Source organism: Diadema antillarum, unplaced genomic scaffold (genome assembly GCF_040938485.1).
Source record: "Diadema antillarum isolate AM-2024a unplaced genomic scaffold, OU_Dant_1.0 seq00000105_RagTag, whole genome shotgun sequence".
Lineage (NCBI taxonomy): Eukaryota > Metazoa > Echinodermata > Echinoidea > Diadematoida > Diadematidae > Diadema > Diadema antillarum.
In genome coordinates, this window is record NW_027271191.1 from 1,385,941 (window position 1) to 1,403,834 (window position 17,894).

General features: G+C 39.9%; 1 protein-coding gene across 1 annotated transcript in view; it reads right to left on the reverse strand.

Moving 5' to 3' along the window:
• Positions 1-17,894, reverse strand: part of LOC139726945 (importin-4-like) — a 103,744-nt gene that overhangs the window by 74,973 nt on the left and 10,877 nt on the right. Inside the window, exon 2 of the mRNA XM_071637933.1 lies at positions 2,865-2,951. Coding sequence (XP_071494034.1) covers positions 2,865-2,951 — 87 coding nt within the window. The remainder of the gene's footprint in view (positions 1-2,864; positions 2,952-17,894) is intronic.

Below are 17,894 nucleotides of genomic sequence, written 5' to 3' on the forward strand. Positions count from 1 at the left end.
ACTATGGAAGTTATTCAATCCACAAGGTTTTGGTAAAATTATGGTTACCATGGCAATGCATTGTCCGACAAACACAAAAAACATGTCTTGCACATCTATAACTCAATATCATCATTTACCCTAAGTTTTATTTAAATTGCTTCAAAACTGTAGGAGGAGTTCGCGACAAAAGATTTTGCAACAGACCGACCGACCGACCGCCCGCCCACCCGCCCGACCAACATCACGATGATTCCTATACCCCCTTAACACTAAATGTGGCGGGGGTATAATAAAACATTCAAGCAAATTATGATTTTAAATGTAAAGTGTTCTTCCACGCATGTTCAAAGCTAGCAATAACTTCAAAGGGACATTCTCTTGCCACAATCATTGCCCCAAATTCAATTTTGCTTCACCTTTTTGTGTACAGACCCAGTGGGTCAGTTTTGTACATACATGTACATTATGTATGTAACACTTGACACTATCAATTCCAGCTCCATAAAGCGCCCTGATGTCAAGTTATCGCTCTGTGCAGTGTTTATGGGATAGTTTTTGGGACCCACTCACTTCCAACTGGAAGAAAACATGAATTGCACAACACCCCACACCACACATGTGTAGCAGTGTAAGCATTTTATCTTTTTAAACATTCAGAACTTTCAGCAGGAGTTAATAGTGAAACGTGATTAACATCATCACTTCAGCTAATCTACATAACATGGTTGTAGCAATATCTCTTCATAACTAAAATTTAACTTTCTTTAAAGGTATTAGCCCACATTTGTAAACCTGCAGCAATTGGTCTCATAGTTAGCATGGAGTTTGGGTATGATTGCAGTAACACCTGTGCAAAATTTCGTTCCAATTAGTCCATTACTTTCATAAAAATAAATGAAAATGCACCGTATGCATGCGTATAACGCTCGCTAGCTCCGGTCCGCGTACGTACTACATGCATGCGATACATGTGTAAGTTACATGTACGTAGCTAGCCCGCGCTCGTAATTCGATTTTGGGTCGGGTTGACCTGGTTTGAAAATTAATTTTAAAACGATGATTTTCTCTCTTTTATCGAATGGTATAGACAAAGAGCAACAGGTGAGGTATGTTACTGTTATAACTTGTACTTGAAGTCATATTGGACCTGTTTTATGCAGTTTTGATTTTCGTGGGTTTGCAAATGTGGGCTAATACCTTTAATATTTGATGTCTGATTTGCATAATACCCTGCTATTCTGATCATCTGGGGCCCGTTTCATAAAACTTGTCATCAGTGACAAGTTGTCATAGATGTGACAAGCTACTGAAATCCTTGCATCTGATTGGCTGAGAGCAAATTTGTCATAGAAATGTTGCAGTTGTCACTGATGACAAGTTTTATGAAACAGGCCCCTGATTTATACCGTTTTTTTAGAGTCAACTTGAATACAAAATCTGTACCTTAATAACTTGCACCTTTTTCCTCCAGAGATGTTTAATGATATTGACTTAACATCTCTCTCTCCGAGCACACATCCACATAGTAAATTTGCAATAACTTTTCGCTTATTTTTTATCCACTGAAAAAAACTTGTGAAGATGTAATACTGTAAAAGTGGATATTTTCGCGCGACTAATTTTTCGCGCTTGGCTGGGTAAGAAGGGTTTCGCGTGTTTATAATTCCATGGAATCAATGCGCGAAGATTTCAACACCGCGAAAATTTCCACTTTTACAGTACAACATTTCGGCGGTTGAGAATGATAAGGGCGTTAAGTTGCTACTGAAGCCATAGTGTTCAAGGCACCTTAACGCACTTCTCGTTCTCAGCAGACGATTTAGTGATTTCATTCTCCTTTGACCATGCAGTATGACAATTCTACAAGAGAACATATCTACATTCAATCGTTATCAAATTGTTTACAAAGTACCGTAATGTGTGTGTGTATGTGTGTGTGTGTGTGCGTGCGCATTTACAATCAATAATGATGAATGGAAGTATGACATTACTGTTATTACTACATCTTGGTGGAAATGACAATGTGCGGTTACAATGTTGGGTTCTACATGTACATACCACTTGCTTAATACTTTGTTTGGGCCTATTGGTGTGAAATACAAAAGAACTGGCTAAAAATGAGGCAGCATGTTATTTTCCAGTAACTTACAAAGTGGGAAAAATCATCAAAAACAAAACACATCACATAATTTTGCAGCATCATGTTTTTTTTTTAAATCAAGATTTTTTTATTTGATTTTTAAGCATATTTAATATATATAAAAAAATGTCATTCCTTTTTTTATGATGATTCTCTCTTCTAATGTTAGAGTTGACATGAGGAATAACCCTGACACACATCCACTGGTTCCTTTAAAGAAGTACTTATCAATTATTCTCAGCCACAAAAATGGGGCTTGTGGTGTTTTACTTTTGTGATGCAGAATAATCACTTGCCTGAATAAGCAAAACGAGTAGAGCTCTACACAAAAGAAAAAAAAGTCTATATTTTTCTTAATGTGAAGTGTAGGCTGACTGGATGGCAGCACAAACAACACCCCTCCAAAAAACAAACAAACAAACAAACAAAGAAATGAACAACAAAAAAACAAACAAAAGTCAAAATTACTAGAGGCATGATAAATTGTGCTAAACTTGAGAACATAAGGTTTGGAAACTAAAGATACTTTCAAACCTCAATCACGAATGGAGACAAAATGACATGACAGAGCTGTCAGGGGCTACAAGAGCGGCAGCACAAGAGTTTAATGTTTTCCCCTTAATCTCTTTCTCTCTTTCTCTCTCTCCCTGACCGCATATGAAAACTGTAAGGAGATGAGAGGGGGCGAATGGGGAAAGTGAACAGGAAGGAAGGATGAAGGTCAGTGGAGGGCTAACGATACCTGCGGGTTTTGCGAAGACGTAAGCACCGAGCACAGCTCTGGCACAACTCCAGAGCTCTTCAGTGCCTGCCGCAATTCCTCAGTGCCCTACATTTGTGTGGAAGACAAAGAGAGTATGATGATTACAGTTAATGCATATGTTATAAAGCTCACATAGAACTAAGACACATCTAGACAGACACATCAACGTTAATAATCTACATGTACGTCAGAGACAAAAAGGCATTCATGTAAAGTATGTGTGTAAGACCAAATGTGTCCCTGCATCCCAAAAACCATCAAAAAGTCACCAGACATGAATTTTTTTAATTAGGGCAGATTCTGAAAGAGCAGACTCTAATCTTTAAAACAAGGCAAGTGCCATAATGTGTCTCGCCCATTCTCGTTCAAGAAATTGTACACGAATGGGATATAACAGCTAAAAAGAAGAGATATAACAGATAAAAAGAGATATAAAAGGGTAAAAATTTATGGCAAAAAAGAAACGTGCCATAAAACCTAACATTGGGCCCTTAAGTTCGTTGACCCCTGCCTGTGACCTTTGACCTTGTGGTGACCATCCACTCCCCAAGGGGCATCTACCATTCAAGTTTAGTCACAAATGGACCCATGGATCAAAAGTTATGACCCATAATAGAAACGTGCCATAAAAACTTAACATTGGGCTCTTAAAGTTTGTTGACCCATGCTTGTGACCATTGACCTTGTGGTGACCATCCACTCCCCAAGGGACATCTACCATCCAAGTTTAGTCACAAATGGAGATATGGATCAAAAGTTATGACCCATAATAGAAACGCACCATAAAAACTTAACATTGGGCTCTAAAAGTTCGTTGACCGCTGCTTGTGACCTTTGACCTTGTGCTGATCATCCACTCCCCAAGGGACATCTACCATCCAAGTTTAGTCACAAACAGACCTATAGATCAAAAGTTATGACCCATAATAGAAACGCGCCATAAAAACTTAACATTTGGCTCTAAAAGTTTGTTGACCGCTGCTTGTGACAGGCCTCGAATTAACCGACGGCCATCGACGGCCATGGCCGTCAGTGCCCCTCTTGTTGGCCGCAATGCCTTTCTTTCCTTGATCAAAGTTACGGCCAAAAAAAATGTGCCCTTTTTCTTGCGGCCGTGGTGCCCTTATAGAATGAAAGTTATTATTTATGACGTATAATATGCCCTTTCTCAAAGTCTACACTTTAATAAGTTTGAACAACTTTCCTGATCTCAAATATCATACCTTCAGTTCACTCGCGTCCCAATATACCTGATTCAAACTCAAAGTATCTTTCCGAGATACGAGACGACGTGCAGAAGTCTACGTACATGTACGCCCGACTGGCTTTTACCGTCCCGACTGCCTCCGCAGCGCAGCGGCCATAGAGTTACTAGCTAGGTAGCGGCGGGCCGGAGCAAGTGGTCGCAAGCCATGCTAAAAAATGCCAGGCCTGTCGGACAGCTGCGAGCATTGCCATCTCTCTCGCTCTGCATTCATGCCTCGCCGCCACCGCGCCGCATGCTCAAAGCAAAATGGCGCCGGAAGTGCTCCAAAGCGAGCGCGGCGTACGCGTTGAGAACGTACTGTATTACAGAACCTACATCGTATTGCGTATGGCCTACTGCCTAACGTCGTCTGCTGCGGAGAGATCTTATGCGTGCGTGCACTGCTGGAGTGTAGCAGCACGGTCGATAGCATACAGCTCTATGGGGCATTCACATCACGTATAAACACCCAACATGCCCTTTCCAATGTGGCCTTGGTGCCCCTCTGACTGACCTAAGTGCCCTGGTCTCTTGGAAAAAGTGCCCTTTTCTAAATGGCCTTGCCCCTCCAAAATCCTATTTCTAGGCCTGTTGTGACCTTTGACCTTCTGGTGACCATCCACTCCCCAAGGGACATCTACCATCCAAGTTTAGTCACAATCAGACCTATAGATCAAAAGTTATGACCCATAATAGAAATGCGCCATAAAAACTTAACATTGGGCTCTTAAAGTTTGTTGACCCCTGCTTGTGACCTTTGACCTTGTGGTGATCATCCACTCCCCAAGGGACATCTACCATCCAAGTTAAGTCACAAACGGACCTATGGATCAAAAGTTATGACCCATAATAGAAACGCGCCATAAAAACTTAACTTTTGGCTCTAAAAGTTCGTTGACCCATGCTTGTGACCTTTGACCTTGTAATGACCATCCACTCCCCAAGGGACATCTACCAACCAAGTTTGGTCACAAATGGATTTATGGATCAAAAGTTATGACCCATAATAGAAACGCGCCATAAAAACTTAACATTGGGCCCTAAAGTTCATTGACCCCTGCCTGTGAGCTTTGACCTTGAGGTGACCTTCATAAATGGTAAAATGTGAAACTTTGTATGACCCCTCTTCCCTTGAAGTTTGATTGCAACTGAAGCCCAGAGTAAAGAGTTATTGAAGTTTTTGTAGCGTTACGGATAGACGACGGACAGACGCCGCAGGCGATCCCTTAGTCTCCCCTCACCTCCGGTGGGCTTGACAATGATGTGAAACTCAATTCAATTTAGAAACATATTTCTAACTAATCTGAAGAATGGAAAGAAAATACACCCTCTGAAAAGTGTTAACCGGTACTGAGAAATGAGCCTTTGAAGTTTGGGGTCTATTCAAGGGCTTCATGTCACCCAGTGGTGCTCTGTGAAAAGAACGGGACAAAGAACAGGATATGAAACTCTGTAGCAACCACTATGAAGGGATTATCAGATTAAGCTGCTATTTTGCTCACTCATTAAGTGCAGTCTATTTATGACTAATACTAACTTTCAATGCAAAAGCATCAATCTTTTTAAAACACATTTAGAGTTGAAATTGAAATGTGCTTTTAGGGTTTCCTGTGCTTAGAATCTTTAAATCTGAAAAAGCCTATGTCAGACTTTAAAAATGTGTTCTAGAAAAAATAGAAAAAAAAAAATAGAAATGCCGCTATGGCGACTGGTATGCCTCTGCCATAATGCATGGTTCTCCCAATAGGTCTACAGTACTTCCTGACAATGTGTGATGACAGTTTCACCATGGACCTACTACACATGGACATTCATCGCTCGTTAATTAATTCATGCACCTGTTTCTATCAAAAGCGTCACAAAAACATTTTGAACATGTTTTCCTGCTTTGATCCAGTGTTGTCCACCGCCAACCAGCCTGGATAAAAACAAGACGGCACTTTGAGAAATCTAAAAACTACATGCGCAGAAGATAATAACTCTCTTAAATCAAGAAAAATGCATGTACAGTTGTAGTGTATATTGCAAAATCGTCGCTAAAGCGATTTCATTTGCGCAATACAAGTACTTTACAAGAAAAAGCAAATAATTAGCCAGGTTGACTGTGCTGTGTAATGTATTTTTTTCCATTTGTCGCACATTGTTTTAGAGTAAACATGGACAGTAACAGTAGACGACATGCTTGTCTTACCATTCAGGGACGTTACGTGGGTGGCCGCAAGTGTCCGCTTCAGTAATTACCAATTTTGTGACCCAAAATTTGTCCTTGTCTGAGGTTTGCTGCTCCCCATCATTGGTGTTTATTCAAAGGCAGTTGAGTCTGAAAAGGCACCTCAGCCAAATACAACCGAAATGAGGAAAACGGTTCTTTTGTCAGTGATGATGCACAATTACGCAATCGTCATTGTCCAAACGTCTGAATGTACTCATTAAGAAGCACATAATCAGGTGGCGGTGGTGAACATTGGATCAAAGAAAGACCTCTGTTCATAGTCCATATGTGTAGTGGGTCCATGGTTTCACATAATTGGCAAAATATCAAGATGACATGTTTGCCACAAATGTGTTGAATATTCACTTTCCTTGAGCTACGTACATGTATGCATGTAGGTGTAATTGGATGAATGACTATATTTTCTAAGAGAGCATGTACAATTATGAACTTGGGGATTTGAGGAGTATTCACTTGACTCTTGACCCTTTTGTAAGTCTCATATGCACCGAGCGATTTTTAAGATCTGGGGCCCGTTGCATAAAAGTTACAATTATGGTAACTTTGCCATCCAGTGGTAACTTCCATGGAATTCTTGATTTTGATTGGCTGTTGAGTATTGTTACCATGGTAGTTACCATTGGATGGCAAAGTTACCATAATTGTAACTTTTATGCAACGGGCCCCTGGAGAATACGTGTAATTTCAGTATTAGATAGTAAATTGTTAGCATTTTAACCTGCCCTTTGACCCTTGACCTTTGACCCAATGACCCTAAAATTCAAAAGAGAATCACTGTCAGGCAGAAAATGCATAAATATGTACTAAATTTCATGATGATACCTTGAGCCACTTCCTATATGGAAGAAGTGAAATTGAGCACTTCCACTTGACCTTTGACCTTTTTAACAAGACTTCCCAGAGAATCTTTATTGTGTAATACATGTATATACTAAGTTTCAAGAAAAATCCTGCAGGCATTGCATAAGTATGAGGGAAAAGCGAAATTTGGAGGAGTTAACCTTAATCTTTGACCCCCGACCTTCATCCTGATGACAACCAAATTCCCTAGATAAATACTGCCAGTCAGTACATGCATGTACTAAGTTCCATAAAGATACCTTGAACCATTTGCAAGACAGAGAGAAAAATGTGAAATTTAAAGGGACTGTACAGTACTGGTTGAGGTAAGGATTCGTTTTGCGAGATATGTAGAAACCACTCTATGACATGTTAAAGAGCAAAATTCTAAGGGGAATCAAAAGTTTATTTGATCAAAATCGGTTTTGAAATGACTGATATATATCTAAAAACAATGTAAAACAATGAGATCCTAATAAAAGTCGTGGCCTGTCAATTTTATTAGGATCACTTTTTTTGATATCTCAGCCATTTCAAGGCCAATTGTCATCAAATAAACGTTCAATCCTTCTTAAAATGACATGCTCTTTCATATTTCACAAGAGGTTTCTCATTATCTCACCAAAAACCTGAATCTTCAACTCAACCAGTACTGTACAGTCCCTTTAAACATTTTCACTTGATTGACCTTTGACCTTTGACCTCATGACCTGAATCTCTCTCTGGAGAATCTTTATTTGGTAGTATGTATACTAAGTTTCAAGAAAATACCTTTGGGCATTGCATAGATATGGGGGAAATAGTGAAATTTTGAGCATTTGACCTTACCTTTTGACCTTTGAGCTCGAGCATGGGGACTCAACAGTTGATACGCACAACTTCACCCACTCATACATGCTAAGTTTCATTAGGGTACCTGAAACGTTTTTTTTTAGTTACGCTGTCCACAAAATTGATTACAGACGGAAGGACGGACGGACAGACAGAAGGACAGACGGATGGACAGATGGAAGGACGGATGGACAGACAACCCGAAAACATAATGCCTCCCGCGACACTTCGTGGCGGAGGCATAAAAATAGGACCGTGTGGTTTACCACATCCTTTCCTTCCAGATTAAGTACCTTGTGCAGCTGTAAAAAAAGATGAATTCTGATGTTACTAATGACTAGCGAATTGCACAGTCCAAAGACTGATGGATGAACACTGTACGAAGTGACCCACTCGAGCGGGAGCTGGGCTAGTTACTGTACAATTGGAGTACTGTAGTAGTTTGCACGTACAAGGTTCTGCTGAAGCTATACTCACCACAATCAAAAGACGAATCAGTCGTGACCAAAATGCAAATCAACATCAAGGATAGTTCACATGTATAAAGACGTTGCCATCAGGATTTAATATGATTAACTTTAGATAGCTTTAGGGTTAGGGTTAGGGTAACATTGATCTCGGCGTCCTAGGGTAATGCGGACCCGGGAGTCCTAGGGTGACGTGGACCCCAGTGTCCTAGGGTGATGCGGACCCCGGTGTCCCAGGGTGACGTGGACCCCGCTGCCTATGGGTGACGCAGACCCCGGTGTCCTAGGGTGACACAGACCCAGGGTTTGGATTTTAGGCACATAATGCATAGACTGTTGACTGAAGGGACAGTCCAATCTATGAAGGGCTAACCAATAAAAGGTCATGCTGAGCTGGGCTGAAACTTTACTGGCCGAGACTGCATGCAATACAGAAAATAATGAAAGTAAGATAGCTTGGAAGAAAACCTGTAAATGGCGCCATCTAGTAATGAGCATAATACATTCTATGCTGCGTATGATGAAGTCCACTTCATCAGCAACTCATTATATGATAGCTACATCGTGAGCGCATCAGTCTTCAATTTTCAAGATACCAGGTTCAAACCCCATGTTTTCCAAAGGTTTGCTCAAGAGTGCAAAAATGAAGTTAATTCTCTCCTCTCTCTCATAACTAACTAGAAACCCTATACATAGACCTGTCGCTGTACACAAGTGTCGCGACAGGGCTGTACCAGTCGAGATCTGAAACATCACCTTATTTTGACCGACAATGTGAATTTTGGATTCATTACATGATTTTTGAGACCTATATATTTGATATCTTTATGAATTTAGCTTGGTATTTTTATGCCTCTGCCACAAAGTGGTGCCGGAGGCATTATGTTTTCGGGTTGTCCGTCCGTTCGTCCGTAATGAATTTTGTGGACAGGGTAACTATCAAAACCTTTTGAGGTATCCTAATGAAACTTGGCATGTATGTGTAGTAGGGGGTGAAGTTGTGCCTATCAACTTGTGGGTGCACATCCTCAAGGTCAAAGGTCAAAAGGTCAAGGTCAAATACCTAAAATTTCACTATTTCCACCATATCTATGCGATGCCGGAAGATATTTTCTTGAAACTTAGTGTATACATGTATTACCCGATTAAGATTCTGTGGTGAAAGTTTGGGTCATGAGATCAAAGGTCAAAGGTAAAAAAAAATAGTAAAACTTCACTTTTTTTCTCCGTACCTTGGAAATTGTTCAAGGTATCTTATGGAACAAAGTATACATACATGTACTGACTGGCAGTGATTATCTAGAGAATTTAGGGTTCATGGGGTCAAAGGTCAGGGGTCAAAGGTCAAGGGAACACTTCAAAATTTTACTATTTTGCTCATGTTTATGCAATGCCAGCAGGATTATTTTTTTTTACACTTGGTGTATGGATGTATAACCTAATAGAGATTCTCTTAAAAGTTTTTTATTTTTTATTTTTTTGCCTCAAAGGTCAAAAGGTCAAAGATCAAGTGAAAGTGCTGAACTAACTTTTTCCTCCATATCTTGGAAGTGCTTCAAGTTATCTTGAAACTTACTACATGTTTATGCATGTTCTGCCTGACAGTGATTATCTCATGAATTTTAGGGTCAAAGGCCAGATGAAAATGGTAACAATTTACTAGACTATTCAATACAGAAATTGCACTTTTTCTCCATACCTTGAAAATTACTCAATGCATTTTTATAAACGTATGAATGGGTCAAAGTCAAGCTAAAGTCCATAAATCCCCAGATACATGCTCTCCTATTCATCCAATTGAACCTAGGTCAAGGAAGGTGAACATTCAACACATTTGTGACAAACTTGTCATTTTAATATTTTGCCAATTTTGTGAAAATGTAATCTCACATTGTCCACATGCACTAGACCTAATAGGAGAATCATGCATTATGGCGGAGGCATACCAGTTGCCATAGCGACATTTCTAGTTGTTATTGATATTGACATACACAATTTACAACTAACCGAAAACGAAAATTATTTAACTATCATATGGACACTAAATTCCCACTTCTCTGTACGGGGTAATTCAAATTTTTTCGCATTGCTGTCTACCCTGTCGCTCAATTCTCAGTTTAAAGAGATTGGTTTAATAAGTTGCAATCGGGAGGATTGTCGAATATGGCCACCGTGCGCACAGTGGTACTACAAGCGCTTATCTCTACTGAACCAAGTATACAACTTACAAGGTTTGCGCCACTCTTTCAACGCACATGCTGCGCTCTTGTGATACTAAGCACTGAGTAAAGGGTGTGTCTTTGGTCAAAGCTGTTATGACATATGATATTTTGAATTAGCATAGTGATAGTCAGGCTATACTGTTAGAAATTGAAATTTTGCTCAGTGGATATCGCGCAAGGGGTTGCTATGGAATGATTCATACCGTGCTCTAATTCCATGTGTGTATAGTAAAATTTGTGCTGGAATGTAGAAATTTTCCACACTTGACAACAGTTTTGCAGCTGTGCGAGGGGTTTAGCTTGGTCAGGCTATCTCATAACCAATGCACATTGCCCAAGTAACCCCAGGGCGCTCCATTGTACACAGTGTATACTGTGGGAGCACACCGAGTCAACAGAATGGTGTCTCTGTGTGATGAAAAAAAGAAACACAAATTAATCCTATTTCACCAGTAAAAGGCTTACGTTTTGTATCTAATTCATACCTATTTTACACTTGCTCATTTCCAGACTGATCCCATTGTCTTGTACAGACATTTTTCTACAAGTTCATCTCCATCCCCCTGTTCCTTCTTCCATTTTTGAAATGGCCTTTGCATGGCACTTTGCGCATTGGCCATATGATATGCATGCATTAGGAGTCACAATGTCTGTAGCCTTTTCACAAGGTCCCTTCACTGTATTGTGGCGAGTGAATGGGGTTCGAGTGAAATGCGCCCAGCAGAAAGCTCTGCTGAGCTTGCTTCTCACTCGCCCAGAAAGCAACACAATGCAGCGAGAGGCCTTGTCAAAAGGCTACACTGCACTCCATTATGCTACTGATAAGCCGGCCCCTATCTAGCCATGCACGGCTAGTGCACGTTCCTAGGTTTCATATCTGTCGTTCTCACAGATTCGCTTGACCGAATCAAGAAAAATCATCAATTTGGACAGAAAGGGACTTGGAGGAACCGAATGTTCTCCGTTGCCAGTGCTTGTCAACAACTGAACCAGAATCTAGGCCAACTACGTTTGTACTATTCAAATTGAAGCAAATTTAAGTAAAGTTGGATTTTATGCATGATACTACCCCGTATGAGACCAAAAATGGGACATTTCTCGCAAATTGGTTAAAAGAATTCTTATCCGGTATGACTATACATTGTACATAATGCAAATATGAATGATTTCTGTGTGCGCATTTTCTCACAGATCTTTCACATTTGCATTATGGACAATGTAGTCATACCGGATAAGAATTCTTTTTAAAGCAATTTGCGAGAAACGTCAGATTGAGAGATATTTTGATCGTAAGTCCAAGCCAGAAAATGTGCTGACAGAGGTCTTTCATACTATTTGCATTATTGTGGACCATCACACACTTCAATATGTGATCAAAACGATATAACTCTATGCGAGAATCACCAATATTTATCAAAATTTTGAAGAGACATCCAAGTCCTGAATGACTGGAATGCGCAGATATCTCTTATAATGTGAGAAATATCCGATTTAGAGCCAGTTTGATGATGCAGTCATCGAGTCATGACATTGTATCTCGCGAGAAAATGTGCAAACAGAAATCTTTAATTTGCCTTGTGGACAGTGTATTCATCCCCAATATGAAATAACATCAAAACAATATGCGAGAAATGTCAGATTTTTTCCAGAGATAGTTTGATGAGGCATGCAATATTAGTATACGCAATAAATGGTCCGCTGGCCATTGGCCACCCAAAATCATGTCGGACTAGCTAAAAATCATAAAATTCTGAAGTAACTAGTCCGTCTGGCTAGCCAAAATATTGCTTCAGTGTCAAAATTGATTCTAAGTAGTCCGTCTGGCTAGTTAAAAAAAAAGTTAAAGACACCCAGTCGCGAGGATACATGGACATATTTCAGCTGCGGGCGGCAGCACGTAAACTCGCTTCCGAAGTTGCTACGAAGCGAAATGTGTGTGTGCGCAAGACATCCCTAAAGCAATGTATCGCGCTTTAGTATCTCGATTGCTCGCGATCGCTTGCTGAGCGCGGGACAGTACGTTTTGTGTAATGTGAGTGATGTTCGCATGAGCTAGTAGCTAGCTGCGTATACTTCGTACGACTACGCATTCTCTTCATCGCATCGTCGATCGTCGTCACTCGTCAACTATACTGTAATCATCAGATCAGATCAGATTAGTGAGTGCAGACCACATTATAATAGATAGGGTGGCCATCATGGACGATGACACATCGTCATGGGTAGCGCATATTACCGCCGAGTTGTCTATTCTGAACGCGGACGATTGGGTCGGAGACCCTGCCTGTATCATGTACTTGCCCTGGCGTGTGTACATAAATTCAGGACGGGGAAGCGACTGTGCCCGTGCAGGGCCAACGGCCAACGGCCACAGTTGCACTGCACATTTATGCAGTATTTTTGCACTCTTCATTGTTTTACTAACTAATATGAAGAAGGTGAGCGTTGTATCACCTGCCTGGAATATTATGTAACAAGCAATGCCGAAACCCTTTCATTTGACTAGGTAAACTCACAGTTATAGTTCTGTCAGCTTAGCCTGGTGTGAATAATCTTTAAAAAAAAGACACACACACACACAAAGTGAACATTAAAACTCATAGATAAGTACATGACAAATAAGATGTAATGCCTTCTTCAGACAGGAGCATAAAGAAATTATTGTCTATCTCCCTCTTACACAAACAAACAGAACACTATTGTCTCAACAATACAGTGTGAAGGATAACCATTATAAATAAACCTATCACAGGTATCAGTATTTGAGGTTATGTGTGAAAAATGCCCTACAAATTAATGAAAATCGTGGACAGTAGACCTTTGTCCATAGTCAACTCAGTGTAACATCGCAAAGCCATTGTAATGGGTTAGCTTTCTACCAAACACTGATTAAAATACCAATCAGAGGCGTACCTTTGATCAACAAATAAGGGATGTGCCACGGATACCAATTAATCGTACTTGATGAAGCTCATACCTGTACATATTAGCATGTTACAAACTGATAGGTTCATATTGCCCTTTGACCTATGACCAATATCTGTATTAGAATTAAAACAATGGATTCTTATGAACTGTTGTTCATCAACAACTTCCACACCAATCAACATCCCTATTAGACACTCCTATATGAAGATGTGAAGGTAAATAAAACTGTAACTTTCACGTACAAGGGTATTGTACGTACACTACTGTAACTCTGTAGTTACTACCACTGACCTGACACTGTCGGTGTAACCAAACTTTAACGAATTTCAACTGTAAAGGATCAATTTTTTTTTCTTCAGAATTTACATTTCAACATACTTGTAGAAATTCACATGAAAAGATGTACACTTCACTGGATCACTTGAATTTGGTTTCAAATTATTGGACCAAATGCATTGGAAGTTTGACTATAAATGCAACATAGATGCCTGAAACTTTTGCCAAGCTTATGAAAATTACAATCTTTATCAAAATTCCTTAACCAAACTTAAAATGTAGGGCCCCTAAATATGATGAAAGAGGAGACTTTGCTATACAGTTAAATCAATGGGGACAAACAGTATTTGAATCGCAGCCATGAAATCTGGCTATGCAAATTTAAGCTGGATTGTTGACGCTAGCTGCTCAGGAAAGTGACCTCTCTGTATCTATCTAGATTCTACATTTGCACATGAAATACTTTAAATTCTCAATACTGTGATGACAAAAAACTTACCACTACTTGTGATTCCCTGACTAATGACATTTGCTGCCTACTGCTGGGTCAGTTTTTAAGAAGCGATAAACTGACCCAGCAAATGTCATTTCGATTACGGCGTTATATCATAATTTGACATAAATGAGAACTTAGAGAAGTTTTTTGCGGAATTATACATAGAAAAATAGGCCTACTTGTCGATGAAACGCAAAGGCCCTAGCAGTTAAAGATAGATTAGAAAAAGTCATTCCACTTCAATCATTGATTCATGTAATAGACTTCTAACGTTACTTACACATCATCTGGATCTGGATTCCTTGAAGTTGTTGACTTGGTCAGCTGGGGTTGCTTGATTGGCATAAGCCGTGGCATTACAATTCCACCGTGCATGCCGTAACACGAATTTGCACATTCTAAATTCCTGCAAAACTGTTCATGCAACTCCAGCAAGTGGAAAGCAAATTTTTCATCGGCACGCTGACGCTGAAGCTTCCCCCTCTGCCACTGGTCTCTTACTTGTCCTAAGCAGGGAGGTGAGAGGAAACCTCCCTGTCCTAAGCATGCTAAGAACACGTCTCTCTGCGTTCTCCACTCGTCGATAGCGTCAAACAAGTAGATACGTTTTACTCGAGTTGGACGGCTGTTTTGATCTCCATTGTGAGGTTTCATTACTAAACCAAAGCCAAGGCTAATCCGAAACAGTACACGCATACCACACACATTATTGATATTGACATACCGGTACCGACGACTTTATACCAACTTTGTTATGTTCCGATCCGGCCCAACATACTGTAACACAGCTGACGCAGCAGACAATTGCCAATGAGATCAAAACAACCCGCCATATGGCCATGAGCATTGCAACTTGCTATACATGAAGTTTAGAGTTTTAATATTTTTTCATCAAAGCATATTTATAAATACCAAATATTAAACAACGTAATATATGAATGATTTGAAATATTGTTATATAATATTTTCAGACATTTTAAAATATTATTGCTTAGATTGCTGAAATTGGCACCATAGTGCAAATAAACAGAGACTGCAGCCAGATACGTACGTACGTACACCACACAGCTCTACTGTTGTGTCGCGACGGGGACCCGTAGGAGAGATTTTCATGCACATGGCTGTTGTGCGGTTTTGTGCGTGCACCCATTCGGCCCCATTCGGTAGGTATTCGGGCGTCCATGTTGAAATTACAGTGGACGGCTCGCACGGCTCTCGTGCCCCATCTGGTTTTCGCTGGTGCGCTGCGTAGCGTCGTGTTCAGCATTCGGTACGTACGGGGGTACAATAACGGGAGGAGCAGCTTGTCGTGCTTTTCTACTGAGCTGCGAATCGCCTGCGACGACCGATTGCCTTTAAGTGCGACCCCTGCGAATATATGCAAAAAAGTCCAATTTGACATAAATTTTGATGAGACATCATAATCATTGTGTTTTGCGAGAAAATATGCAGACAGGAATCTTTCATAATCTGCGTTATGGACAATGTAGTCATACTGGATATGAATTCTCATGAAAGCAATTTGCAAGAAATGTGTGACTGAGAGATGTTTCGATCATAAATCCAAGCCATGGAATGTGTCTAGCGAGCAAATGCGCAGACAGAAATTTTCAACATGTTTAATATTTGCCTTGCGTACTGTGTATTCATATACTATATGAACAATCATCAAAGGAAATATGCGAGAAATGTTTGATTTCTTTTTTCTTAACCCATTGAGGACGGTTTGATTTTGCTACAACACGCATTTCCCATAGACACTTGCCCGAGTATACTTGGGACTCATCCTCAACAGGTTAAAGGGGATGGCTAGTAACTGATCAGTGGGAATGCTGGGGGATGATTGTTCCCATCCTTGTGGGATTTATTTAAGAGTACATTATATATATTGTTTGGTGAAAATTATTTGCGTCAGAATGATCTCATATTCAAGTAATGTGCAGTTTAATGTTTCCAGGTTAGCATGCCTGTACAGTGACGGGGCATTAAACTGCACATTACTTGAATATGAGACCGTTCTGAAGCAAATGATTTTCACATAACAATAGCATAATGTACTCTTAAATGAATCCCACAAGAATTGGAACAATCATACCCCAGCATTCCCATTGATTCCCACTGATCAGTTACTAGCCATCCCCTTTAAGATACTTTATGAACAGACTTCCAAGATATGAAATAATGTCTATTATAGCGACAAAATGAACAGACAGATATATTTCATATTCATAATTGCGTTGTGGACAGTGTATTCTTATCCAGTGTAAAATCTATCAAAGGAATATATGTGAGAAATGTCCAATTGACAGATATTCATAAAACATCATAATCACGAAGTTTTTGGCGAAAAAATGCAGACAGAAAGCCGTGGACCGTGTATTCATACCCATAAGAAATATCATCAATGCAATAATGTGAATAATCTCTGACTCACTTAATAGGTATTTTGAAAATACATCTTTTTTTTATGAGAAGTGCCTTGTGACAACAAGAACAAAATAATATGTGCATCGTTTTTTTTTCTTTTCTCCGTATATTGTGTAAAACTAAATTATATGTACACGCAGTAAGCAAACCTACATTACGACACACGCGTGATCAAGCTCACTGATAAGAGGTCAAAGCTTTTGAATTTGTAACGGTCATCGAAGCACTGTGCAGAGGGAAGGGCAAAAAAATCTCGAAAGTTCACCTCCTCGTACATGTATCTCCTTTATTTTACCACCAAATCCCTTGAAACTTCACACATATCTAATATGGATATATCATCCTTCATATGATTTTTGGGCGAAAATGCTGATGTATCTTTCGAGATATGTGTTTTTCTGTTTGAGTCAACCGTGGGAAAGGGTTAAGATATTTTCTGGACATACAAGCTGCAAGTCTGCGCCTGCATGAATAACTATGCATTTGATTAACATATTGCTAGTCTGTATACACCAGACTCGCTACCTGCGAAGTTCTGCATTTGCGCAACTAGTAGTTAGGTGAAAATAAGAGCAAAAAGACAACCTAATTTAAGAGAAAATACTGGACATGCACAACTAGATCATCCTCCTGCGCATGTGTTCTCTACTGGTCAGATCACGCTTAGCCAATCAGCGGTGTCAGGTTCGGTTTTCGGTCTAAGAGTGGTGAGTGGACAAGAGAGGAACCCTGCAATGTACTTCAACTGTTTCATGCAGCACGAAAACTGATACATCGGACTGCGTACTGCTCACGCTATGGATTTTATGTGGGTCACAAGTGACAGTGATCTCAGATTTTTTCTGGACATAACCGTGCGCCAAATGATACAGAAAAGATATTTGGAACACAGTATACTACCATAAGTCATATGCCAAAGTTTCATTTTTGGGCAATGAAGGAAAATGTGAAAAAATACCACTTGCTTTGAGACCAAATTTTCTGTTTAGGAAGCTAAGTTTCGACGTTATTTTCACAGAAGGCCCCTCAATACAACCCAAAAT